Source organism: Mustela erminea, chromosome 14 (assembly GCF_009829155.1).
Source record: "Mustela erminea isolate mMusErm1 chromosome 14, mMusErm1.Pri, whole genome shotgun sequence".
Lineage (NCBI taxonomy): Eukaryota > Metazoa > Chordata > Mammalia > Carnivora > Mustelidae > Mustela > Mustela erminea.
In genome coordinates this window covers 49,952,397-49,979,259 of record NC_045627.1, presented here as the reverse complement: position 1 = coordinate 49,979,259, position 26,863 = coordinate 49,952,397, and the positions used below count along the sequence as shown (strand labels likewise).

The window sequence follows — 26,863 nt, the reverse complement described above, 5'->3', positions numbered from 1 at the left end:
CCTCTATGCTGAGAGCTCATTTATGCCAAAGAACAAGATCATGTCTTATTCACATTCTAGTGGGCAAGGCAGTAGATTGAAGACAGAATAAGAAGTGTGCTGAAAATTATAGAAAGATAGAAGGATCTGAGATGCCTGGTTGGCTGAGTCAGAAGAGCCATGTGACTCTGGATCTTGGGGAACTGAGTTCGTGTGCCATATTGGGTGTAGAGATTACTTAAACTTTTTTTTTTTTTTTTAAGATTTTATTTATTTATTTGAGAGAGAGAGCATGAGAGAGGAGAAGGTCAGGTGGAGAAGCACACTCCTCACGGAGCTGGGAGCCCCATGCAGGACTTGATCCCAGGACTCCGGGATCATGACATCAGCCGAAGGCAGTCGGTTAACCAACTGAGTCACTCAGGCACCCCTATTTTTTATTCATTTGAAAAAGGTTTTATTTATTCATTTGAGATGGAGATAGCATGAGCAGGGGGAGAGGCGGAGGGAGAGGAAGAAGCTGGCTCCCTGCCAGGGAGCCTGGTGCACGGCTCCATCCCACGACCTTGAGAGTATGACCTGAGCCGAAGGCAGCGGCTCAACCATCTGATCCAGCCAGTGCCCCAATAAATAAACTTTAAAAGTGGAAAGAAAAATATAGGGTCCTGTGAAATTGTATAATAGCCTATTTACTGGTCTAAGTGAGGGGTAGGGGCAAGGCTAACATTTAACTTGAGACCTGCTGTACTGAGCAAAGGATAAAAGTGACAACTTAGTAGCATGGGCAGTAAGGAAGAAGGAGACGTTAAAAATGATTCTCAGTATTTAATGTGAGCACCTGAACAAATGGTAATGTCATTCTTTGAGATAAAGGGACATTTTGAGGGCAAGTTCATCAGTTCAGGTTTATGCACATGGAATTTGAGGTATTTGTGAGGGTTAGGATATACTAGTATGGAACTTAGATAAGAAGTCTTGGTTGGAGATAATACATTTGAGATTCAGCATATAAATGTTATTTGAGGTGGCACCTGGGTGGCTTAGTCAGTTAAAGGTCTGACTCTTCCTGTCAGCTCAGGTCTTGATTTCAAGGTCATGAGTTCGAGCCTCCTGTTGGGCTCCCTGCTTGTGTGTGGAGCCTACTTAAAGCTGTTACTTGAAATTACAGGATTACATGAAGTCATTGAGAATGTAAGAGGAAAAAGCACTGTGCTATGAAGAACTTGTAATACTTGATGGAGAGAAGAAAAACTAGATAAGGAAATTGAATAAGAGCAGAGCATCAGTAGGCACATTGAGTCAGTGCTATCTTATAGAAGCCAGCAAAAATATGTTCATGAAGGATCAACTGAATTGGAATGTTCTCAGGACCACAAAGCTGGCATTGGAGTATGCAGCTTGGGTTGAAACAGTCTGAGTAGTGAGTACATAGGGTATGGGGGTAGCAAGAATGTACATGACTTGTTAAAGATGTTAGATGGGGAGAAGAGAGGTTTTGAAAAATTATGAGGTGATGAGGGGTTCTGCAAGGTTTGATTGCATGGAAGAGCCTTAGAACATAGGCTTCAAAGCACAGGGGCGAGAGAGGTCTTGGGAGAAGGATGCTGCGTTTTCTGGACAGGAGGAAAGATGGTTGAGAATGTGAGCTTCCTGAGAGGTGGAAGATAAGGTGGCTTATGGAGGAAAGTGTTTTTTCCCCCATGAAATGATAGAAGAGGTTATCCCTGGAAGTGGGAAAGAAAGGCAAGGAAATGCAGGGGCTGGAGTGAAGGAAGGAACAAAGGGTTTAAATTGATGTTGCAGAAAATGGAAGGAAGAAGTTGTGAAGAGACAATTTTTGGATAATAATGAGACCTTAGTGAAGATAATACCATTAGAAACTCAGTTTCTAACTTCCCTCATTATATTTGTGCCCCTCCTCCCACCTTTAGCCATGAACCAGCACAGAATGTAGAATACTGGAAAGGAAAATTAGATTATCCTGGATGGTTATTTTTGTCTAACAAGATGTGTTGTGAACAGACAGAGAAGGAAGAATTTAGGGTATCGCCCAGAGAGTGATTGAAATGATGGACTGTAGAATTTAAAATGCTTAGGATCTGGACAAGGCTGGTGGATAGGAGAAAGGAGAGAAGAGGGGTCAGTATACTAAGAGTCTTATTAAATAAAAGTTAAGAATGGGGTTACTGGAACAGGTTAGGTAGTTAGTAGGCTGTGATTGAGAGGTGAAGCCACTTTGGATAGAAGTGGCTTTACCTCTCAGTCACAACCTGCCACCACAAAGATACCCAAAACTATCCAATCTGATTTTAATATTTAAGAGGTGAAGCTTTCTGGGACATGACAAGTTGCTTCATGAAGCTGAGAACTGGTGTCTGAGCTGGAATGTAGAAGACTAGGGATGGGAGATGATTAAAGAACTGTGAGGTCAGGAGATTGGGATTTGGTGGAATTCAGCATGATAGCAAGACTGGCATGAGAGGTAGGTTATAAATCCTGTGTAAAACCCTTAAATGAAGAATAAGAGGTTGTTAGATGGACAGGTATGAGGAAGATTAGAGGGTAACTAGCTGAGTGGCACGAGCCTCAAAAGAATGGGCTTTTTATAAGAGGGTGGAGTCATAATAGTTTTATAAACAGGTTCTGGGGAGCTAGAATACCAGTGACCCCAAAGCATCCTACTCTCAGATACTTAAAGGGGCTGAAGAAGAACAGACATGTGTAGTCAGGGTTCTGCTAGGGCATGGAATTGGTTGAGGGAGTGAATCCCCAGGCATATGTGAGTGTCCTGATCACCAAAGCCTGCTTGCTTTAGACATAAGGGTTTGGGTGGTGGTGATGCTCATTTTTGGATTATGATATTGGAAAGAAGTACAGATACATTTTGAGTATTAACATTTAGGAGAAGGTAGATCACAAGATGTGTTCACGTTTTGGATCAAGACACAGAGAAAGAGGTGAGAAGCATACGTTAGAACCAAATTTTCCTATAGCAGTTTTTGAACCATATATATGCAAAAGATTTACTGAGAGAGAGAGAGGACAGAGAATGTACGGGTGTGTACATGGAGGGAAGGGACAAAGGGAAAGAATCTTCAAGCCGACTCCCTGCTGAGCGTGGAGCCCAACTCAGCTGCAGCCCAGGACCCATGATACCGTGACCGGAGCCAAAACCAAGAGCTGGATGCTTAACTCACTGAGCCACCCAGGCACCCCTCCCCATATATTTTTATAAGTTCTAGTCTGGATTTATTAGTCAAGGTTCCCACTGAAAATAGGTTAACACCAGGAAAATAATAAAGGAGCTATTTAGAAAAGTGTGGGGAGAATGTTAGGGAAAGCACAAAAAATGGTGTTGTCGGCTTGGTTAGCTGCAGTGAAGCTATTATCACCCATTTTCACAGGGACAAGAAATCATCTGAGTCTTATAGTGGAGGCCACCTTAAGAGGAGCAGTATTCTGTTGAGGGGCTTTATAAGCAAAGTGCTGGAGGGGTAATGTACCTGAACCTGTTTTCTCCTTCCCTCCTTTGTCCTGCTGGGGGTCCTCATGGGTAGAACCCAGTAGAAGAAGTAAGGGGACTTTGATACAGGTCAGCCTCCTGAGAGGGCTACGATCAGGGTGGAGAGTGGATCTGGAAGGACAAGTGGAAAATACTTGATGTAATATCTTAAAACAAAACTGCTAAGTTCTGTGGAAATACATACATTTGTGTAATTATTACCAAGATACAGAATATTTCTGTTATCTCGAAAGTTCCTTCATGCTTCTTTTTGGTTAGTTCCTTCTCTTACTTCCAGCCCCTGGCATTCACTGATCTGTTTTCTGTCTCTGGTTTTTATCTTTTTCAGAATGTCCTATACATGTGATCATGGTATATAGCCTTATCAGTCTGGTGTCTTTGAGTTAGCATAATGCTTTTAAAGACTGTTCCATGTAACAGTAGTTCATTCCTTTTTGATTGCTGAGTAGTATTCTATTATATATGTACTGTAATTCATTCATTAGTTGGAGGACATTTAGATGGTTTTCAGTTTGGGGCAGTTATGAGTGAAGCTGCTATAAACTGTAACATTGAGGTTTTTGTTAGACATATGTCCTCATTTCTCTTGGAGAAGTACCTAGGACGGGATCGCTGGTCATGAAAACATTGATCATAAATTTAAATGGTTGCAAAGGGTATAATTTCCTATGAAATAATATAATTTTAAAGTAAAACTAACACTCAGTATAAGTATCAGTGATTTTTTTAACCTTTTTTATTGTAAAATAAAACACAGATACAGAAAACCACACAATGTAATGCATAACAATATGCTTAGATTAATGAATTATGAGAGCAACACCCTTATGACCAACACCCACATTAAGAAATAAATTTTGGCAACCACTCTAGAATCTCTTCCATCTGTCCCTTCTTTCAGTCCCAGAATAACTGCTCTCTTGCCTTTTATCATAATCCCTTTGTTACTTGCAAGTGCTGTAATTATTTACTGTTTATTTTCATATATTAAATAATAATAAAAGAACAAGTTCTTTTTTTAACAGCCAGATGATTTACAGTACTCCTTTTTCTTTTTGAAATATTTCTATACCACCTCCCCTTCAGAATTTTATCCTAATGAACATACTTATGCTTAGCCTTTTAATGGTCATCCTTTTCATAATTCTTTGTACAAAAATGTATTTCTACTTAAACTTCTAAGAATTCTCTGTGATTGTCATGCTCTAGGTATTTAAAAATTCTCCTAGATTATTAGCACAATTAATAGTGCATAATTTATCAAATATGAATGCTATATGTTTTAGAGTTAGGGTTTAAAAGAAAAATACTGCTGCATGGTTATGTCAGTATCTATGTGCTGTAAATTCCTTAAATGGGTCATTGTTGATATGAGACTTTTGGGTTGCTTTCATATTTTTGTTCTCTTTTTTAAGTTGCTTTATTTTTCAAATACCACTTAATAACTCTATGACTATCAACTAGTAACTTACTTATATCTGTTATATTTAATTTGCAAAATGGGGTACAGGTTCACATTTCCTTATATAAAACCTTGGGGCCAGATTTGTCTTGGAATTTAGGATGATTTTGGAATATAGGAAGTGTGTATATATATATATATATTTTTTTTTTTTTAAAGATTTTACTTATTTATTTGACAGAGATCACAAGTAGGCAGAGAGACAGGCAGAGAGAGAGAGAGGAGGAAGCAGGCTCCCTGCTGAGCAGAGAGCCTGACGCGGGGCTTGATCCCAGGACCCTGAGATCACGACCCAAGCCGAAGGCAGCGGCTTAACCCACTGAGCCACCCAGGTGCCCGGAAGTGTATATATTTTATATTAATATTGCCTGTCAGAGTCTGAGGCGGCACTCTAATTGAACACCATGTTTGTTCAGAAAAAGAAAATAAATTCTGAAGTATTTGTATTTATTTAAATAGTCTCACTTAGGTGAGGTCAGGTTTTGCTTCAGAATGTATTATGAGAAAACTTAGTTTTCAGAGCTTTTTGGGTGTTGTAATTGTGGATAAAGTCTTATGAACTTGTAATAATAGTGCCTACCTCAGATGGTTGCTATTAGTCAAATGAATTAATATGTAGAAAGTATTTAAATGAATTTATATGTAGAAAGTATAACAGTATGGGGCATATACTTAGGGCTTAGTAAGTATAAATATAGTTCAACTTTGTTTTTTCCTCAACTTTATTGAGATATAATTAACATATAACATTGTGTACTTTTTTTTTTTTTTTTTAGGAGAGAGAGGTGGAGCAAGTATGTGTTTGCGGGGGTGCAGGGGTAGGCAAAGGGAGAGGGAGGAAGGGAGTGAATCCCAAGCAGGGTCCATGCCCAGCATGGAGCTGGATTCAGGGTTCTATCTCAGGACCCTGAGATCATGACCTGAGCCAGAATCAGGAGTCAGACCCTTAAGCAACTGAGCCACACCGGTTTCCCATGTACTTTTTTATCTTTAATTTTTTTTTCTTTAATATATATTTTTAAAAGTAATCTCTGCATCTGACATGGGGCTTGAACTCGCAACCCCAAGGTCAAGAGTTGCCCGCTCCACTGACAGCCATCCAGGTGCCCCTGTACATTTTTTTTTTTACTTTGATTTTTAATTGTGAATGAAATAAAATACTTTTTCATAAGTTATTCATTTATGTTTTTCTTTAAATTGCTTCTTTATGTTTCTAACTTCTGTTTTTACTGAGATGTTGACTTGCTCATGTATAAGAATTTTTAATATATTAAGGAAATTAAATTAGCCTTTTGCATTTCCCTAATGACTACCAATGAGCATTTTTCATGTGCTTATTTGATATCAGAGTAGTTTCTTTGCTGATACCTGTTTCTTTTTTTGCTCATTTGTAATTGGGTTGTTTATTTTCTCGTTGAATTTAAAGAGTTCTTTATATATTTTGGATAAAGATCTTTTGTAGGTATATTTAGTGCAGACATTTTTTCTGGATCTGTGGCTTGTCTTTGCATTCTCTTAACAGTGTCTTTTGCAGAGTAGAAGTTAACTGATTTTATTTTATTTTATTTTATTTTATTTTATTTTTTTTAAGATTTTATTTATTCATTTGACAGAGAGATCACAAGTAGGCAGAGAGGCAGGCAGAGAGAGAGAGGAGGAAGCAGGCTCCCCGCGGAGCAGAGAACCCGATGCGGGACTCGATCCCAGGACCCTAAGATCATGACCTGAGCCGAAGGCAGCGGCTTAACCCACTGAGCCACCCAGGCGCCCAGAAGTTAACTGATTTTAATTAAGTCCCACTTTATCACATACTTCTTTTATTACAAGGGAGTATACTCTTTCCCCTAGGCATTCCCTTTGGAGACTTCTAATTTAACGTTAATGTTCCTGCTCTCAGCCCTTACAGTTTGTATGAATTGAATGATTTCTACACATTGAATAAGTTTGTTCCCTCTTCTCATGACAACAACCCTGATAATTAAAGGCAGCTTGAAACAAACAAAAAAAGAAAAAAGGCAGCTTGTTTGTAATGGAGGTTCCCCTTTACCCCGTAAATTAACTTTTCTAGTTACCTCCTCTGTATTTGATGAATAATGATCTCCAAAGCTTCTTCTCTGTCTGTATAGTCTCCTTAGTCAGAAGTCAGAGGTTTTGTTTAAATCTAGTCCTCAGCACATCACTTGATTCATCTAGCCAAAACATTAGATGTTTAATCTGGACCTTTTCTGTTAATGTGGATTAAGATGGTTTACCTGCTTTAGTATTGCAGTTTTCAGCGACTACCCTTCTAGGTAGTTTAATGTAATAGAACTTACCGCCCTCGACCCGCAAGGATGACAAGAAGCCCCAGTTCAGATGTATCTTCTCTCTCTCCATTTCAGCAAGTCTACACACTTATATACGTTTACATGACCAATCAGCGAGCAGGGTACAGGAGGGAGCGAATCAGGCTGTGCACCTAAACGAACAACTTCGCTAGCAACCAATGCTGTTTACTTCCTCTTTGGGCGTTCCGCTTAGTCTCAGGAGGCAGTCCTAACCTGGCAACTAAACAGGCGCCATCTTTTAATGGCGGAGGCCGCCCTGGCCAGGGGCCTGCCTCCGACAAGAACTGGGCTTTTTAATTAGGTCTTTTGGATATTGGCTTAGTTGATAACTGTTGCTGTCATTGGCTTCTCTGAGCCTCTTTTTTCTCACCTGTGTAATGATGCGTTTGGTAAAAGTAAAAGGAAATATCTTTACTTTCTTATAAGATGGTGGAAGAAGTGTATATGTTGTATATGTGTATATATATGTTGTTAGTCTACAGCAAATAGCATACGGTTACACAGATGTGTCTATTATGTAGCTTCAGTAAACAATTCATAGTCTTGTCTTATTTTTATCCCTACCTTTTCCCTTTTTATAATGGATTATTTTGAAGCAAATTCCCTACATAAATATAATTCTTTAAAAGATAAGGACTCCAGGGGCGCCTGGGTGGCTCAGTGGGTTAGGCTGCTGCCTTCGGCTCAGGTCATGATCTCAGGTTCCTGGGAACGAGTCCCGCATCGGGCTCGCCGCTCAGCGGGGAGCCTGCTTCCTCCTCTTTCTCTCTCTCTGCCTGCCTCTCTGCCTGCTTGTGATCTCTCTCTGTCAAATAAATAAATAAAATCTTAAAAAAAAAAAAAAAGATAAGGACTCCAGGGATACCCGAGTGGCATAGTTGGTTGGGTGTCTGATCTTGGGGTAGTAGGATCCAGCCCTGTGTCTGGTACCATTGTTACTCTTTTTGTAGGGGGCAGGGGAGGGAGAGAGAATTTTAAGCAGTCAACTCAATCAGGACCCTGAGATCATGACGCTTAACTAACTGAGCCGTCCAGGTGCCCTGTACTGTTCTTAGTCTTCAAGGTGTATAATATGTACCTTTGCCAGTTACTATGTTTTAAGCTTTTGAACAGCCTATTTTTAGACAGTATACAATTCAAGAGACAGGAAAGTCTTTTCCATCATCCCTATCCCTCAGGGCAACCCTATCTGTACATAATGTAGATCTGCCTCATTCTTTTTTAATAGCTACGTGGCTGTATGATAATTTAGTTCTTTATTGATAGGTGTTTGTATTGTTTATGAAGGCAAAAACCAGGAAAGTTGTAATGAGTTTCCTTGTTACTTACTTTATTTCATGCTTATTATTTATAGAGTAAATGGTTTTAAATAAAATTGCTGGCTTCGAGGGTAAGTTCATTTCTTTGACGTATAGATTTCTAATTTTAAAAGATACTACCGCGCACCTGGGTGGCTCAGTCGGTTAAGCGTCTGTCTTCACCTCAGGTCCTGATCTCAGGGTTGTGGAATTCAGCCGCACATCAGGCTCCCTGCTCAGTGGGGAGCCGGCTTCTCCCTCTCCCTCTGCCTGCTGCTTCCCCCTACTTGTGCGCATGCTCTCTCTCTCTCTCTCTGTCAAATAAGATCTTAAAAGAAATTAAAAAATGAAAGATATTACCAAATTATCCTTTGTAGTGGTTATACTAAGATATGCTCCTACAGAAGTATAGTTTTATTTTTGTTTCTCTGATGTATTTTTGTTTAAAGATTTTATTTATATTTATTTGACACACAGAGATCACAAGTAGGCAGAGAGACAGGCAGAGGGAGGGGGAAGCAGGCTCCCTGCTGAGCAGGGATCCCGATGCGGGGCTTGATCTAGGGACCCTGGAATCATGACTGAGCCACCCAGGCGTCCCTGAAGTATTTATTTGTATAAGCAGACCACTTTATTGACTGGCCTGCTAATGAATATTCACATTTCATTGATGTTGGTTTTTTTTTTTTAAATTTTATTTATTTATTTGACAGACAGAGATCACAAGGAGGCAGAGAGGCAGGCAGAGAGGAAGGGAAGCAGGCTCCCTGCTGAGCAGAGAGCCTGATACGGGGCTCGATCCCAGGATCCTGGGAACATGACCTGAGCGGAAGGCAGAGGCTTTAACCCACTGAGCCACCCAGGCGCCCCTACATTTCATTGTTTTGCAGTGATGTTGCTATACATATGTCTGTTATGCTGAACCATGTAGGATTGCTGATATTCAATTATTTTATTTATTTGAAAGATTTATTTATTTTAGAGAGAAAGCCTGTGCACAGGAGCAGGTAGTTCTCTTAAATAGTGTTGTTTTATGGACAGATTTAATTTTGATAAGATTAAATTTTTCTTCCTTTGTGGTTGATGCTTTTTGTATCTTGTTGAAGAAAACTTTCCCTGCCTGAGGTCATAAAGATATACTCCTATATACTAAATTAAAAACTTTGCATTTTTTCCATATTCAGGTCTCTAATTCATCTAGATGTGTAGAGTTCCTTTTTATTTATTTTTTTAAAGATTTTATTTAGAGAGAGTGAGAGAGCACGAGCAAGACAGAGAAAGAGGGACAAGTAGACTCCTCTCTGAGCGGGGACCCTGACACAGGGCTTGATCCCCGGACTCCAGGATCATGACCCAAGCAGAAGGCAGACGAGTAACCATCTGAGCCACCCAGGCACCCCTTTAGGAGTTCTTTTTAAATTAAGGAAATTGACCCCATTTTTGGTAATAATAGGTGCACTTATGTTTTTCAGATTTTACTGTTTCCTTTAACTTTAACATGCTGAAATTTTAGATTGTATGTAAATTAATATGGATTATGAGCTTTGTATCTGAGAAAGAACTTCCCCATGTATTCTTTAAAATTTATTTTATTTTATTTTATAATATGTGTTTAGTTTCATTTTCTGTATTCAAATCTTAATCTAGAATATATTTTAATATTTGAGGTTAAAAAAAAGTTAACTTTATTTCCCCCGTATGTTTCTTATGGGGGAAATAATTTGTCTTTCCACAGATTCAAACTTCCACAATCAATACACACTGATGTCCTGCATATGTTTTGCTCCTGTTTGTCCTTTAAACCAATAAAAATATATTTTAGTTTGGAAACTTGCTGAAACTATACATACTATCCCTGAAAAATGTGTGCACATTTTCATAGAGTTCATAAAGTATAAAGAACCTCTGAAACCCATTCGTAAATCTCTGCTCAAACTTAACCTTCTCAACTTCTTAAATACTTCAGAAAGTATATTCATAGAAGCCTTAAATCATCCCACCTATTTTTTTCCTTTATAAAACTGTATATACTATTATTGTAAGTACTTGGATGTTAGTGTTTTTAAGAGAATTATCCATTTCCCTTCCGACTTAAGAATCCTTTAGGGAGTAATGGTCATTTAATTAATCTTTTATGTGAGGTTGCTGTGTTTTATTTTATTTCATTTTTTTTTTTAATTTATCTGACAGAGATCACAAGTAGGTAGAGAGGCAGGCAGAGAGAGAGGAGGAAGCAGGCTCCCTGCAGCGCAGAGAGCCCGATGTGGGGCTCGATCCCAGGACCCTGGGATCATGACCTGAGCCGAAGGCAGAGGCTTAACCCACTGAGCCACCCAGGTGCCCCTGTTTACTGTGTTTTAGATAAGCAGTATGAGTCCTAGAGAAAGAATATGGCTTGCCAAATTTTTACGTATCTAGTTATTGGTTTAGCTGTGTGGTTTAACCCTATGCTTCTCAAATTCCATGTAGTTTTCTTCATTAAGATAAATTCCCTCCTTACCTAATGTGTAAAAGATTGAGTATCTAGTGATACTAAAATCTAGTGATGTTGGGGCACCTGACTGGCTTGGTCAGAAGAGTGTATGACTCCTAATCTTGGGGTTGTAAGTTCGAGCCCCACATTGGGTGTAGAGATTACTTAAATGAATACATTTTAAAAATAAAATCCAGTGATGTTAAAAGGCATTTATTAAGTATCTGATTATGCCAATTAAGTCTTGAATTGAGAACTTTCTGCACATCCAGTCTTGACCCTCTGGCTTGAGGAACAGTAGGCCTTAGAATGTGGTTTTAGATTCCTTGCATGAAGCACGTAGACACAAGACACACAAGGGAGTATTGATGAACTTACACATAAGAGCCCACTAAGAAAAGTTTTGTTAAAAAATTATAAAAAATAAAAAATAGGTCCTGTGTTGTGGCATAGTGGTAATACCTATGATAATTTGCATTCATATGATGCATTATCCTGTAAAATACCCTTAAATATATTGTCTTTTATCTGTTCACCTTGCCCTTCAGAAAGATCTTATTAGTTCACTGTTTTGCTGAAGAAATGGCCTGAACTTCTTAAGGCCTCATTTTAGCCAGAAAGTAGCACAGTTGGCACACATTCACTTAACTCCTAAACTTAGCTAGGAATACATTTCTGGTTAAGTAGTTGATTTTCTTTCTTTCTTTCTTTCTTTTTTTTTTTTTAAAGATTTTATTTATTTATTTGACAGAGAGAGATCACAAGTAGCCAGAGAGGCAGGCAGAGAGAGAGGAGGAAGCAGGCTCCCCGCTGAGCAGAGAGCCCGATGCGGGACTCGATCCCAGGACCCTGAGATCATGACCTGAGCCGAAGGCAGCGGCTTAACCCACTGAGCCACCCAGGCGCCCGATTTTTTTTTCTTTTAAGATTTTATGTATTTATTTGACAGAGAGAGCCCAGCAAGGGGAGGAGGGAGAGAGAGAGAGAGAGAAGCAGGCTCACAGAGCACGGAGCCTGATGCGGGGCTTGATCCCCAGACCCTGAGACTATGACCTGAACCGAAGGCAGAAGCTTAACCCACTGAGCCACCCAGGCGCCCCAACTTTTATTTATGTTTGAAAAGGTTTTATATATTTATTTGAGAGAGAACAACGTGGGGGAAGGATAAGCAGACTGCCCTGAGCGCAGAGCTTGAACATGACTTGATCCCAGGACCCTGAGGTCCTGACCTGAGCCAAAGCCAACAGTCTGGTTCTTAAGCAACTAAACCATCCAGGTGCCCCAATTTATAACTTTCGTGAGAATATTTTCCATAGGAGTCTTTATTACTTTTTGTACTTAAAATAGATTACATGTAAGCTCACAACAAAGTTAGGCATATGAAAGATAGCTTATTTATGGGAATAAATACATGTTATAGTAACAACATGTATTCTCTCTGATTGTAGGAAAAATGGGAGTAATAAAAGTGAAACTTCTAAAAATAAACTTAAAAAAATTTTTTTTTAAAAACTTTTAAAAGTAGGGTTTTTTTGTTTGTTTGGTTTGTTTGTGTTTTTAAAGATTTTATTTATTTACTTGACAGAGTGAGAGCACAAGCAGGGGGAGCATTAGAGGGAGGGGGAGTAACAGGCTCCCTGCTACGGAGCCTGATGGAGGGCTTGATCCAGGACCCTGGGATTATGACCTGAGCTGAAGGCAGACGTTTAACCATTCTAAGCCACCCAGGCACCCCTGATGTAGTTTTTTAAAAATAGGGATACTAACATTTATTGTTCACAGAAACTTTTTAAGTCAGAAAGATACTTGCTACATAAAACAACTAGATACAGCCTAAATAAATTTTGTGACATTAAGACAGTAGAATGCTCTGCAGTTATGGGAGTGATGTGTAGGGGTGCCTGTGTGGCTCAGTTGGTGAAGCATCGACTCTTAATTTCTGCTCAGGTTGTGATCTCGGAATTATGAGATTGACCCCAGGCCTCCAGCTGGCTGTGGAGCCTCTTTTTAGGATTCTCTCGCTCTCCCTCTGTCCCACCTCTCTCCACCTCCCTCTTTAAAAAAAAAAAAGTCATGTAATATAACATTTAATGACCTGTCACAGACCTTTGTGTAGCTAAATATATGAGTACTCCCATAAGCTATTTATTAGGAAATAATTCCTTCAGTAATGCTGTAATGTAGTCTAGGTCAGTGGCTTCCCTTTTGAGAGAAATTGAAGCCCTCAGGGAAACTCTCAAAGTTTAGGGGTCTTGCTTGGGCTCTAGAGAGCTAGTTTAGCCAGGGCAACACAAGCTTCTAGACTCCACTACCAGTGCTCTTTCCACTTGATAGTAAAAGCAGTGCTGGTATATTTTCTGGTTTGTTTTTAATCTTGGCTTTGATTCTTTCTCTTTCAAAGTATCAGCTGTCAGAATCAGCTTTTAATTTTTAGCTTTTCAGTATTTTAGGCTTAGTGATTGGTACTTCTGAGATAATGAAAACTGTAGTTCCTTCTGCTGGGAAATGTCTAAGAATAAAACAGGTATTAGATGCCTTCTAAAGGTAGGTAAGTATAAATCTAACAAGTTAAATTATGTTTAAACCTGTTGGGTAGTATTAAAAATTGTGCGTTGAATTTATGTAATCATCCCTTTGCTTATACTTGATGGTTTGTTAATTGAGATCTGTAATTGGCTTTTCTTAAATGTAAGTGCACTTTTTAAATACTTCTATTGTTCGGCATAAACATTTTGCCAGTGTTTCTCTACCACTGAGTATTGGGAGAATTAATTATTATTATTATTATTTTTTTTTTTTAAAGATTTTATTTATTTATTTGACAGAGGGAGATCACAAGTAGGCAGAGAGGCAGGCAGAGAGAGAGAGGAGGAAGCAGGCTCCCCGCTGAGCAGAGAGCCCGATGCGGGACTCGATCCCAGGACCCTGAGATCATGACCCGAGCCGAAGGCAGCGGCTTAAGCCACTGAGCCACCCAGGCGCCCGGGAGAATTAATTATAATACCAGTTTGAATCATATTTCCATCTCTCATTTAGAAAGGTTAACAAAAAATGTTTCTGATGATAAAAATTAAAGATAGCAAAAGTGAATTCCCCAAGTACAAAATGAATAGGGAAGTTTAAGGTTTGCTATTTCCTGATATGCATAAATAAGCCACTGTAGTCACTTAGGCACCAGAACTATTGTTAAAAAAGAAAAAAAATCTTTGAAGTTATATGTATATGGCATTTAGGATTAGGAGAAAGAGTAGAAAGCAGGAATAGCAAAAGAAACCTGACCTTGAGACAGGTTTCTAGACAGAGCTGGCATGCCTTATGGGCATCCTTAACCCAGAGAAACACATTGCCAGAATGTTGTCATTTATTGTGTTATACTTTTTTTAAAAAAATGTTTTATTTATTTATTTGAATAGAGCATACAAGCAGAGGGAGAGGGAGAATCACACTCCCTATTGAGCAGGGAGCCCAGGGGGGACTTTGATTCCAGGACCCTGGGATCACGATCTGAGCCAAAAGCAGATGCTTAACTGACTGAGCCATCCAGGTGGCCCCTGCGTTACACTATTTAGGTATACTAAGTAAATCTCAATTTAAGGTTTTTATTTGCAAAACCTGTAATACTGCTGAGAAGATTTGGCTGAGTCATTTAATTCTGAATTGATCTGTTTGCTTAACACTGTTGAAATCTCTTGAATTAATTTTTTAAAAGATTTTTTAAATTTATTTATTTGACAGAGAGATCATAAGTAGGCAGAGAGACAGGTGGGAGGGGTGGGGGGGTCAGCAGGCTCCCTTCCAAGCAGAAACCTGATGTGGGGCTCTAGGACTCTGAGATCATGACCTAAGCTGAAAGCAGAGGCTTTAACCCACTGAGCCACCCAGGTGACCCTCTTGAATTAATTTTAACAAATTTAAGGGACTTGAATGACTAGGGAGAGGTCATTAAAAGACATGAGAGCTCTATGCTAAGCCTACATGGCTCAGTCAGTTAAGCATCCAACTCCTAATTTTGGCTCAGGTCACGATCCTCAGAGTTGTGAGATTGAGCCTGTGCAGGCCTCCGTGCTGGGTGTCAGCCTGCTTAGGATTCTCTCCCTCTTCCTCACCTCCTTTCCCCCAAAATAAAAGTGAAAGTGGAAATGTCAGATATGTAAACATTCATCAGTTTCTTCATAATTTAACATTACTGTAGTTATTTTAAGATTAATTGATTCTGTATTCTTAATTAGCTAGATACTCCCATTTGTTAATGTTTACATTGATGTCACTTATCCTTTTATTCTTATTTTTAATTTTTACAGATAAAATGGAGAATTTTAGTGAAGAATATGAAAAGAATAGTCACCATATTTACAGAAATGCTGAAGATAGTACAAAGAAACCCAGTGCAGAAACAACTGTAGCTTCTGGATACAAAGCTGATGAAATCAAGGAAACAAATGATACTTGGAACTCCCAACTTGGAAAAAGATCAGAATCTCCATCAGAAATATCTCCGATTAAGGGATCTGTAAGAACTGGTTTATATGAATGGGATAATGATTTTGAAGATATCAGATCAGAAGATTGTCTTTTAAGTTTGGATAGTGATCCTCTTTTGGAGATGAAGGATGAGGATTTTAAAAACCGGTTGGAAAATCTAAATGAAGCCATTGAGGAAGACATCGTGCAAAGTGTTCTTAGGCCAAGCAACTGTAGGACGTACTGTAGGGCCAATAAAGCGAAATCCTCACAAGGAGCATCAAATTTTGATAAGCTAATGGACGGCACCAGTCAGGCCTTAGCCAAAGCAAACAGTGAAACAAATAAAGATGGCCTGAATCAGGCAAAGAAGGGCAGTGTAAGTTCTGGGACCAGTTTCAGAGGGACGGTTGGACGGACTAGAGATTACACTGTTTTACATCCATCTTGCTTGTCAGTTTGTAATGTTACCATACAGGATACTATGGAACGTAGCATGGATGAGTTCACTGCATCAACCCCTGCAGATTTGGGAGAAGCTGGCCGTCTAAGAAAAAAGGCAGATATTGCAACTTCTAAGACCACTACTAGATTTCGACCTAGTAATACTAAATCTAAAAAGGATGTTAAACTTGAATTTTTTGGTTTTGAAGATCATGATGAGACAGGAGGTGATGAAGGAGGCTCTGGGAGTTCTAATTACAAAATTAAGTATTTTGGGTTTGATGATCTTAGTGAAAGTGAAGATGATGATGAAGAGGACTGTCAAGTGGAAAGAAAGACAAGCAAAAAAAGAACTAAAACAGCTCCATCCCCCTCCTTGCAGCCTCCTCCTGAAAGCAATGATAATTCCCAGGACAGTCAGTCTAGTGCTAATAATACAGGTAAGACTTTAAGAAAAATTATAAATAAATGTTTTTCAGGATTAAATCAGCTAGCTTCTGCCTAGATACTTAATTTTAACTTGTTATGTTCAATTTTAATAGAAGTACTGTGTAGGACCACACATTACCTGAGGTACAGGTACAGCATTTCATCCAGAGGCACAACATTTTAAATGTTAATAAAGTTCCACATTGTAAGGATTGATTTATAGATTGGAATCTTTTTGTTTGTGTTTTAATTCTGCTATTAGCACTTGAGAATTTTTAAGAGTGTGTGTATAGGGGTTCTAGACATCTTAATGTTTCAGCTTTGAAAATCCAAATGCAGACTTAGGGTAGATTTTGGACATTTAGAACTACACTGATAATAGATGGTTTCTAGTGAGGGAAAAATTAGAAAATTAAAATTGATGAAAAGCCTTTGTAGTTGTCTCAAAACTAATCAGCTAACAAATGTTTAAAACATTCTCAAGAAATTTTAAGTCTTAATCTTAAAAATCATCCTCTTGAGTTGATTTAATAAAATTGAAAAGTGCTGATTAAGTATTTATTTAATCTTAACAGTGACATTTAATTTGTCTCTTAGGTTGTAGGGCCAGTAATGATTAGAGGCTCTCAAGGAGTTGATAGTCTACTGAGAGAGACAAAAGAAGTACGATAGCTTTGTTATTAAGTCTTTACCAGACAAGGGTCTTTGTGAAGTGGATTGATTGTTGAGTGAGGAAGAGTTAAGTGAAAGTCTCTGGGATACAGGAGCTATATTTATATATATTTAACCAAATACATACTTTTTCTGTATTTGTTTACTAAATAAAGCTTTTGTCCTATTAAGTCATACAAGAAATGTCATTATGGTGAGTTAGAATTCTGATAGTATTCTTACATATAGATTCACTTGTACATTATAAGTCATACTTGAGACTACCTACCCTTTTGTTGTATTTGGCTTAAAATTAGTTTTGTTAGATTAGAGTCAGTCTTTAAAACTAGAATTATATAGGAATAGTCCCCGAGGCTCACTTCTTACTTCCATTGCAAAAATAAATAAGGGTATTGTCAGAATTTATCTAGTGCTGTCTTGAATTTCTTTTGGAGAACTGAAGTTGCAGCAGCCTTGCTAGTCACATGTGATCTGACTGGGCAGACAGCTTTACAGTTGCTTTCTCAGGAGGATGATAAGTAATTATGTACGAAACCTGAGCTCCTGTCTCCCTGCAGTTTACTTAGTTCTTACTGCTAACCTTGATAGCAAGTTATCTTAATCAGCAATTGAAAATCTGTGGCAGAAATTTACATTTTGAGGTCATAAAGCTTTTTTTTTTTTTTTAAGATTTTATTTATTTATTTGACAGACAGATGACAAGTAGGCAGAGAGGCAGGCAGAGAGAGAAGGAAGCAGGCTCCCTGCTGAGCAAAGAACCTGACTTGGGGCTCGATCCCAGGACCCTGGGAACATGACCTGAGCCGAAGGCAGAGGCTTAACCCACTGAGCCACCCAGGCTCCCCAGGTCATAAAACTTTAAGCATTGAAATGTGAAATCATTAGACGCCCCTTTCATAAACTTTATGTTGCTACCAAATAAAATTTAAAAATTAGAGACCATTTGATTGATACACCCAAAGTTGGAATTTGGGTGTTAATATGATGTATGAAATAGCAAACATTTTTAAGGTTGGGCTAGCAAAAAGCCCTCCTATTTTTCTTCTTTTGTTTAGGCTGGAATAAGTATAACCATTTAGGAATTAATCTAATTCTTGGGTTATTTTTTTTTGAAGACCCACAAATCATTGAGCTACATTGTACTGGGGTCATTTTCCATCTGTTGCCAAGGATAGCTATCTTTTTTTTTTAATGTGGTTTTTGTAGATGTAAACAGACATTCTTTGAAGGCCAGCATGATTCAGTATACTTAAGTTCTAGAAAAATGTTAAAAGTGAATACCACCTGATACTGTGTGTGTGTGTATTTTAAACTAGACCATTTTAATGTCGGTGTCCATAGATATCCAACAGTTATTTTACTAAAGAATTGATTTTGCCATTTACACAAAATAAAACTGAAGCACATACACTGTAACTAGGTTTCTGATTTTCTCCTTGAGTAGGGAGCAAGCAGGAGGGTGAGAATAGCAAAATGAAACTTTATACTGTTAGGAGTATTTTGTCAACTGAGTGGTGCTTTTATTCCTTTTATTTTTCCCCCCTCATAATATGCCACTCCCTCAAATGTTCATAGGTTGTTTGGTAGATAATTGGAAGTATTAGAAAGCTAGCTAGTTTTGATTGCCTTTTCAGAAAACTTGGATTTTACAGAGGACTTGCCTGGAGTGCCTGAAAGTGTGAAGAAGCCCCCAAATAAACAAGGAGATAAATCAAAGGAAAACACCAGAAAGATTTTTAGTGGTCCCAAACGGGTAAGTAAAGCATTATCTGTGATTTGTATTACTTATTTATTATTGGGGGGAAGGGTGCAATTCTTACTTATTTTATTTGAAAATTACTAACAAATTTTGTCTTTTTTTAATTTGAAAATTACTAGTAAATTTATTTATCTTCCAAGGGATATAAGTCAATTTTTTATATGTAACCATTTTTTGAAGTGTACAAAATATACCTAACATAGTTTTTATTATATGTGCAGTTCAGTAATATTAAATACATTCACAGTGTTTTGTAACCATCCCATTATCGTATACAAAACATATCATCTCCAGCAAAATTTGCCTATTCTGGTTACCTCATATAAGTGGAATCATAAAATACTTAACCTTTTTGTGTCTTAAAGCATATTTATTCTGTCACAGTTCTGCATGCCAGAAATCCAAAATCAAGATGTTGGGAGGGCTGTGCTTTCTCAAAGCCCCTATGGAGAAATCCTTCCTTGCCTCTTTCAGCTTCTGGTGGCTCCAGGTCTTCTTTGGCTTGTGCTGAGTAACTTGCAGTATCTACCTCTGTCACATGGCCGCCTTCTCCCTCTTTCCCTGTGTCTTCTTTTAGAAGGACACTTTGTATATACCACATTTTGTTTATTCATCATTAGGGTTGTTTTCACCTTTTGGCTGTTTGAGCCCCTGCTTTCAGTACTTTCGGATATCTATCTAAGAGTAGAATTTTTGAGACCTAGGGTAGGTCTGTGTTTAACTGTCAGACTCTTCCGCCTTAACTGAACCATTTTATTACATTACCGCCTGCAGCAATGCATGAGGGTTCCATTTTCTCCATGTCCTCACCAACACTTATTTTCTGTGGTTTGTTTTATTTTGCTTTTTGTTTTTGTTTCGTGTTAAAAGATTTATCTGTTTACTTGGGAGAGAGAGAGTAAGCACACTTACTCTCTCTTAAGTAAGAGTGCGAATGCTGGTAGGAGCTGAGTGAGACAAGCAGACTCCCCACTGAGTGGGGAGCCTGATGCAGGGCTCCATCCCGGGACACTGAGATCATGACCTGAGCCAAACTGAGAGACCCTTAAATGACTGAGTCACTCAGGTGCCCTGTTTTGCTTTTAGGTGCCCAGTGTAGGGCTTGAACTCATGACTCTGACTGAGATCAAGACCTCCGCTGACGTTAAGCTGAGCTTAACCAACGGAGCCACACAGGCCACCCCTATGGGTTTTTAAAAAAATTTTAATAACTATTCTAATGGGTATGAAATGGTATTTCATTGTGGTTTGATTTCCCTGACTAGTGATGTTGAACATCTTTTTGTGTACTTACTGGTCATTTTGTATACCTTTTCAGAGAAATATTTATTCAAGTCCTTTGTACATGTTTGAGTCGAGTTGTCTTTTGGTTGAATTATAGGAGTTTTTTACATAGTCTAAATACTAATTTATTAGATAAACAATTTGCACATAGATCCTTTATTCTGTGACTTGTCTCTTCATTCTCTTGATAGTGTGCTTTGATCACAGTTTTTAATTTCAGTGAACTCCTAATTTGTTGTTTCTTTTGTTGCCAGAAAATCACTGCCAAGTCAGGTGTCATATGGCTTTTCCCTTATGTTTTCTCCGAAGGATTTTATAGTTTTAGGTCTTATATTTAAGTCTTTGATCCATTTTGAGTTCATTTTTGTATATGGTATAAGTTAAGGGTCCAGCTTCATTCTAATGCATTATGTAAGACATTTTTATATGGTCCAGTGTGGTATTTAGAATAATTTACTTGATTTTACCTGTTCATTAAAAAATATTCCTTTCTGGGCACTTGGGTGGCTCAGACGTTTAAGCCGCTGCCTTAGGCTCAGGTTGTGCTGGCATGGAGCCCCACATTGGGCTCCTTACTCAGCAGGCAACCTGCTTCTCCCTCTGTGCTTGCTGTCCCTGCCCCCCCCCCATGCCAAATAAGTTAAATCTTTTTAAACTTAATTATATAACATGTTATGTGTTAGTTAGTTTTGTTATTAAAAGGTAGTTGTGGGATGCCTGGGTAGCTCAGTCTCAATGTCTGCTTTTAGCTCAGGTCATGATCTCCGGGTCCTGGGATCTGGCTCTGAGTTGGGCTCCCTGCTTAGTGGGGAGCCCTGTTTCTTCCTCTGCCTGCTTGGCCTGCTGCTACCCCTACTTCTGCTCTCTCTCTCTGATAAACAAATAAATATTTAAAAAAATAAATAAAAGGTAGTTACAGGTTGTTAACATCTTTTGCAGATCGAACTGCTTTTAAACAGAAGAAGCTTGTTCAGGAATGAATAAGGCCAAGTCTTATAGCCTTATTTTATTTTTATTCTTTTATCTAATTGGGATTCATTTCAAAGTAATTGTGCTATACTTTTATACCCCCATGTGTCTAACCCTCATCCAAAAAAAAAAAAAAAGTGTTTAATGCTAATTTCAAAAGTTGCTCTGGGGCCAGGGGCCAGGGCAGTGTGGAATATAATCTGTATGGACTATACAGATTGTAGTCTTTTTTTTAAATTAAAGATTTTATTTATTTATTTGACAGAGATCACAAGTAGGCAGAGAGGGAGGCAGAGAGAGAGAGGAGAAAGCAGGCTCCCTGAGGAGCAGAGAGCCCGATGTGGGGCTCGATTTCAGGACCCTGGGATCATGACCTGAGCCGAAGGCAGAGGCTTTAACCCACTGAGCCACCCAGGTGCCCCTTGAGGGCTTTTTCTTATATGAAACTGGTAGTTTGGGTGCCTGGGTGGCTCAGTGGGTTAAAGCCTCTGCCTTCGGCTCAGGTCATGATCCCAGGGTCCTGGGATTGAGCCCCACGTTGAGCTCTCTGCTCTCTGGGGAGCCCGCTTGCCCTTCTCGCTCTGCCTGCCTCTCTGCCTGCTTGTGATCTCTGTCAGTCAAATGAATAAATAAAATCTTAAAAAAAAACAAACAACTGGTAGTTTATTTTTTAAACTGAAGTGTATGGCAGTAAAAAAATATATTTTATTTATTTATTAGAGAGTGAGAGACAGAGAGCATGATAAAGGAGAGGGTCAGAGGGGAGAAGCGACACCTTCCCTGCTGAGCAGGGAGCTCGATGAGGGACTTGATCCTGGGACTCCAGAATCGTGACCTAAGCTGAAGGCAGTTGCTTAACCAACTGAGCCACCCAGGTGCCCCTAAAAAAAAGCTTTTTTAAAAATTAACATATATTATGTATTTCAGGGGTACAGGTCTGTGATTCATCAGTCTTACACAATATACAGTGCTCACCACAGCACATACATTCCCCAATGTCCATCACCCAGCCACCCTATCCCTGCCACCTTCCTCCACCCCAGCAACCCTCTGTTTGTTTCTTGAGATTAGTAGTCTCTTGTGGTTTGTCTCCCTCTCTGGTTTCATCTTGTTTCATTTTTTCCTCTCTCCCTCTATGATCCTCTGCCTTATTTCTCAAATTCCATGTATCAGTGAGGTCATATGATAATTGCCTTTCTCTGGTTAACTTATTTTGCTTAACGTAATACCCTCTAGTTCCATCCACATGGTTGCAAATGGCAAGGTTTCACTTTTTTTGATGGCTGCAAAATACTCCATTGTATGTATATACCACATCTTTATCCATTCATCTGTCAGTGGACATCTGGGCTCTTCAGTAGTTTGGCTCTTGAGGACATTGTTGCTATAAACACTGGGGTGCAGGTATCCCTTTGGATTACTACATTTGTATCTGTGGAGCTTTATCCATTACCGATTGCTTTTGCATCATCTGTACGAATGACAGCACAGTGAAAAAGGCCAATAACACATTATTATTGTGAAATAGTTGGAAGAGTTTCATGGGTCCCCAGCATACAGTTTGAGAACTGCTGATATAACATTTTGCTTTGTTTTCTTCCCTCTCAACTTTTTCTTATGAAAAGGCAAAATATATAGAAAATGTAAAAGATCGGTTTGATGAATACCCATATCCCTCTTCCTAGATTGATTCCAAGTTAATATTTTGATGTAATGGCATATATGTGATCTCCTCCCCCTACCACATATATAATTTTTTTCTTATTTGAAAGTTAGTTGGTCAGTTGTAGAGTTATGGATAACATACATTTCTTTCTTCTTTTTTTTAATTAAGATTTTATTTTTAAGCAGTCTCTACACCCAGTGTGGGGCTTAAACCCATGACCTCGAGATCAAGAGTCCCACGCTCCATCTACTGAGCCAGCCAGATGCCCCAAGATAACATATGTTTGTTAAGCATACATACCTGGCTGTGGTTATATGATTAAAGTTCTTAAAAACATTAGCAGTTCTTTGATATTATTTGATGTTTAGTCCATATTCTGTTTATCCCAGCTATCTCTGAATTGTCTTTTAGTGTTTTTATTTTTCTTCCAAACCATAATCATTTAGTTGTTATATCTCCAGTCTTGAACAGTCCTCTCGTCTTTTGAAAATTCTTGTGGCACTGATTTTATTTTAAAAAGCTCATGAGGGGCACCTGGGTGGCTCAGTTGTTAAGCGTCTGCCTTTGGCTCAGGTGATGATCCCAGGGTCCTGGCACCCAGCCCCACATGGGGCTCTCTGCTTGGTTGGAAGCGTGCTTTTCCCTCTCCACTCCCCCTGCTTGTGTTCCTTCTCTTGCTGTGTCTTTGTCAAGTAAATAAATCTTTAAGAAAAAAAAAGAGCTCATGATACTAGTTTTGTAGAATTTTCCACATTCACAGTTTGTCTGATTTTTTCCTGATGATATCCTTTAGGTAATTATTGTATTGAAGTAGTATAGTGGTGGGCGCCTGGGTGTTTCAGTTGACTGTCTGCCTTTGGCTCAGGTTGTGATTCCAGTGTCCTGGTATCAAGCCCTGCTTCAGGCTCCCTGCTGAGTGGGGAGCCTGCTTCTCCCTCTCTCTCCCCCTGCTTGTGCTTGTGAGCTCTCTCCGTCAAATAAATGAATAAAATCTTAACAAAATATAAAGTAATATAGTGGTATAGAACACTGGAAATTAGGTCTATACGCTTGATTAGATTCAGGTTAAACATATTTTGGCAAGAATAAGTCAAAGTGATAATTGTATGTTGCTTTACATTAGAAGCTACGTAACACCTGGTAATTTTGCTCTTAATATTGACTACCAAGTGAATGTTGTGATCACCAGCTGTCCAATAAAGGTCTGTTTTGCCTTTTGTAATTTAGTAAGTAAGCTTCTGGGTGCTACTTTGGTACCATCTAAATATCCAGTTCCCCGTTATTTTTTCACTTCATCATTTTGGCATCCGTTGTTGATCTTTGTCTGCATCATTTATTACACTGACAGTTGTAGAAAGGTGAGTTTTCTTTTCTTTTTTTTAAGGGTGAGTTTTCTAATGGCTCTTTCTTCTATATTTAATAACTGGGATTCTATAAAGAGTTTTCATTCTCCTTTCCCCACCACCTTGCACTCTCTCTTCCTCTCTTTCCTACAGTATAGACTCAATACTTTTTGCTTTTTAAATGTATTTACAGGAGCTCCTAGGTGGTTCAGTTGGTTAGGGGTCTGATTCTTGATTTCAGCTCTGGTCATGATCTTAGGGTCCTGAGATGGAGTCCCATGTTAGGATCCATGCTGGGCATGGAACCTGCTTGGGATTCTCTTGCTCCCTCCCCTCCGCCCCTCTTCCCAACCCCTGAGCACACACAGGCATGTTCTTACTCTCAAAAAAAACAAAAGTATCTACAGTAAACTGGGCCTGTGTGAGCCTTTTATCTCTTGTGTCCTTTTGCTATAACTGCATTATCTTTTATTCTCCCTAAGATTTTATTTTTTTAAGTAACACCTGCACCTGGCATGAGGCTCAAACTCACAACCATGGCTGAGATCAGGAGTTGCTTGCTCCACCACCTGACCCAGCCAGGTGCCCCAACCCCATCATCTTTGAGTATTTCCCATGCTTTCTGCACACAAGATGACTGGGACTCATCTTGTGTTTTACCTGTTTCAGTCATGGAAGCATTCATTTATGCAAGGATCCTTGGTTCTTTTGGTGGGAATAGTATTTAGAAACCCAGATCTGGATGCTAGGTGTGTTCATTGCTTTTAGGCTCTTTTGTTGGACAGAACTGTGAAACATGTTGAAAAATAAGCTGTGAGTTCATTTTGGTAGTTTCATTTCAAATTTAAGATTACAGAATTTTGTACTAGTTTACTTGCTTTATCTTATAGTATATATTACTCTCAAAATTGTAATACCAATATTATTATAATGTTTTTAAGATCTTGCTTATTTGTTAGAGATTGAAAGCACAAGCAGAGGGAGCAGCAGGGAGAGGGAGAAGCAGGCTCCCCACTGAGCAAGGAGACCCATGTCAAACTGGATCCCAGGACTCTGGGATCATGACCTGAGCTGAAGGCAGATGCTTAACCAACTGAGCCACCCAGGTGTCCCAAAACACTATTATTATGAACAATAAGTACACTGAGTGAATTTTAAGTTTTTCCAGTTTTTTTGTCCTTAGATTATTTCATTGAGGATGAAGTCATAGTAATGTGTTCACAAATTTTTAAATACTTATATGCTTATGTTAATTGATACTCATTTACATCCATTTGTATTCATTTGTGTTCAGGTTTTTTAGCTTAGTTTTAAACTTAAATATCGGAGTCATTTCTTTGCTACTAATGTGGCTTAGAAGGCAGCAGTGTACATGTACTTGACCCGATTATGAAGCAATCTCTCTGTCCTAAAGTAAATTAGGTCATATAACCTAGTAGGCAGAAGACCTATTTACTGGTGATGGCTAATGTCTGAGAAAAATTAAGAAACTGCTAATTTATAAAGCCAAAAGAGCTATGAAATTGAACTTCATTGAAACATGTAATATGGGTAAAGCCCTGCCTTAAAACCAAAGTTCTAAATAACATTTTATTTCCTGAAGAAAACACTTAAGTGTTTCAGTTTCCTTTTTAACCTCCTACTGAAATATTTGCCAAAATATTTTAAGTGAGAATTTATCAGAATTTCTTTACATATGTTAGTAATACTTAGGTGGGTAATTTTCAGAAATGAAACTTTGACCCAAGTGTTATTGTACTTTAATAAAAATAATAATGTTTTAGATCCCGTGGAAAATATGTACCCTCACAGAAATATGTAGGTAAAGAATTTAGAAGCCTACTTCAGGAAGAGAGCAACAAGAAGTTAAGCAGTATAAAATAGCTCATAGGAAATAGGTCATCCATTTGCCTTTAAGACACTAAAAGACTACTTCAGAAAGCCATTGAGAAACAGAAAAAGAAATTTTGCCTATTGAGTTTTGATGAGTGTAAAGGAATAGAGGAAATAAATAGGCTAAAATTTTAAGCATTTAAATGATATAAATTAATATAATGGAAATGATAGATGTTTTATATATAAGAAATTAAGAATTTTGTTATCTGTGCAAAAAAAAACATAGATAAGCTCATTTCTCAAAGGAATTTTTATGTAGGTTACCCCCAAATCTCCAGAGAAAAAAGAAGGGGGGGTTAAGTACGTGGGTGTAGGAAATGTTCTCAGCAGTTGTTCTAGTTCTCCATTATAATAGAAACAGCATCATGTTGCTGATAGGTCAGTGGGAGTATCTAGGTCTTCTCTAATCTGATTAGATTTAAAGACACTAATGACCTCCTTTCTGTGCAAAGAGGTAGCCCTTGGCTTGGGGTGGCAACAGTTTCCTTCCCTACCTGTCTGGCTTTCTTAGCTCCAATACTGTAGATATTTTGGACTGAATAAATCTTTATTGTGGGGTTGGCCCTTGTAAATTGGAGAATATTTAGCAACACATGTGGCCTCTACCTATTAGATGCTAATAGAACTTGCTCCCCCTAACCCCCCAAAAAACCCCACCACCAGTTGCTTCAACCAAAAATGTCTGTGGACATTGTGAATGTCTTGTGGGGGTCAAAGTGGACTTCCTTCCCATTCATTGCTGTGTTTGTGTGTCTTGAGAATCATGTTGCAGACTTGATGCCCATTACTCCATAATCTCTTAGTCTGTACTTTCTAAACACAAGAGCACTTTACTCTATAGCAGCAGCATTCCCATCAACACAGGAAATTGGTTTGAC

General features: G+C 38.6%; 1 protein-coding gene across 3 annotated transcripts in view; it reads left to right on the top strand.

The window, feature by feature from the left end:
* Window positions 1–26,863, top strand: part of WAPL (WAPL cohesin release factor) — an 83,763-nt gene that overhangs the window by 10,976 nt on the left and 45,924 nt on the right. For 2 of the 3 annotated variants that reach the window (XM_032312240.1, XM_032312239.1), the window contains exons 3-4: window positions 15,364–16,407; window positions 18,703–18,821. In XM_032312240.1, coding sequence (XP_032168131.1) covers window positions 15,364–16,407; window positions 18,703–18,821 — 1,163 coding nt within the window. The remainder of the gene's footprint in view (window positions 1–15,363; window positions 16,408–18,702; window positions 18,822–26,863) is intronic. The other variant, XM_032312241.1, reaches the window with a different exon arrangement.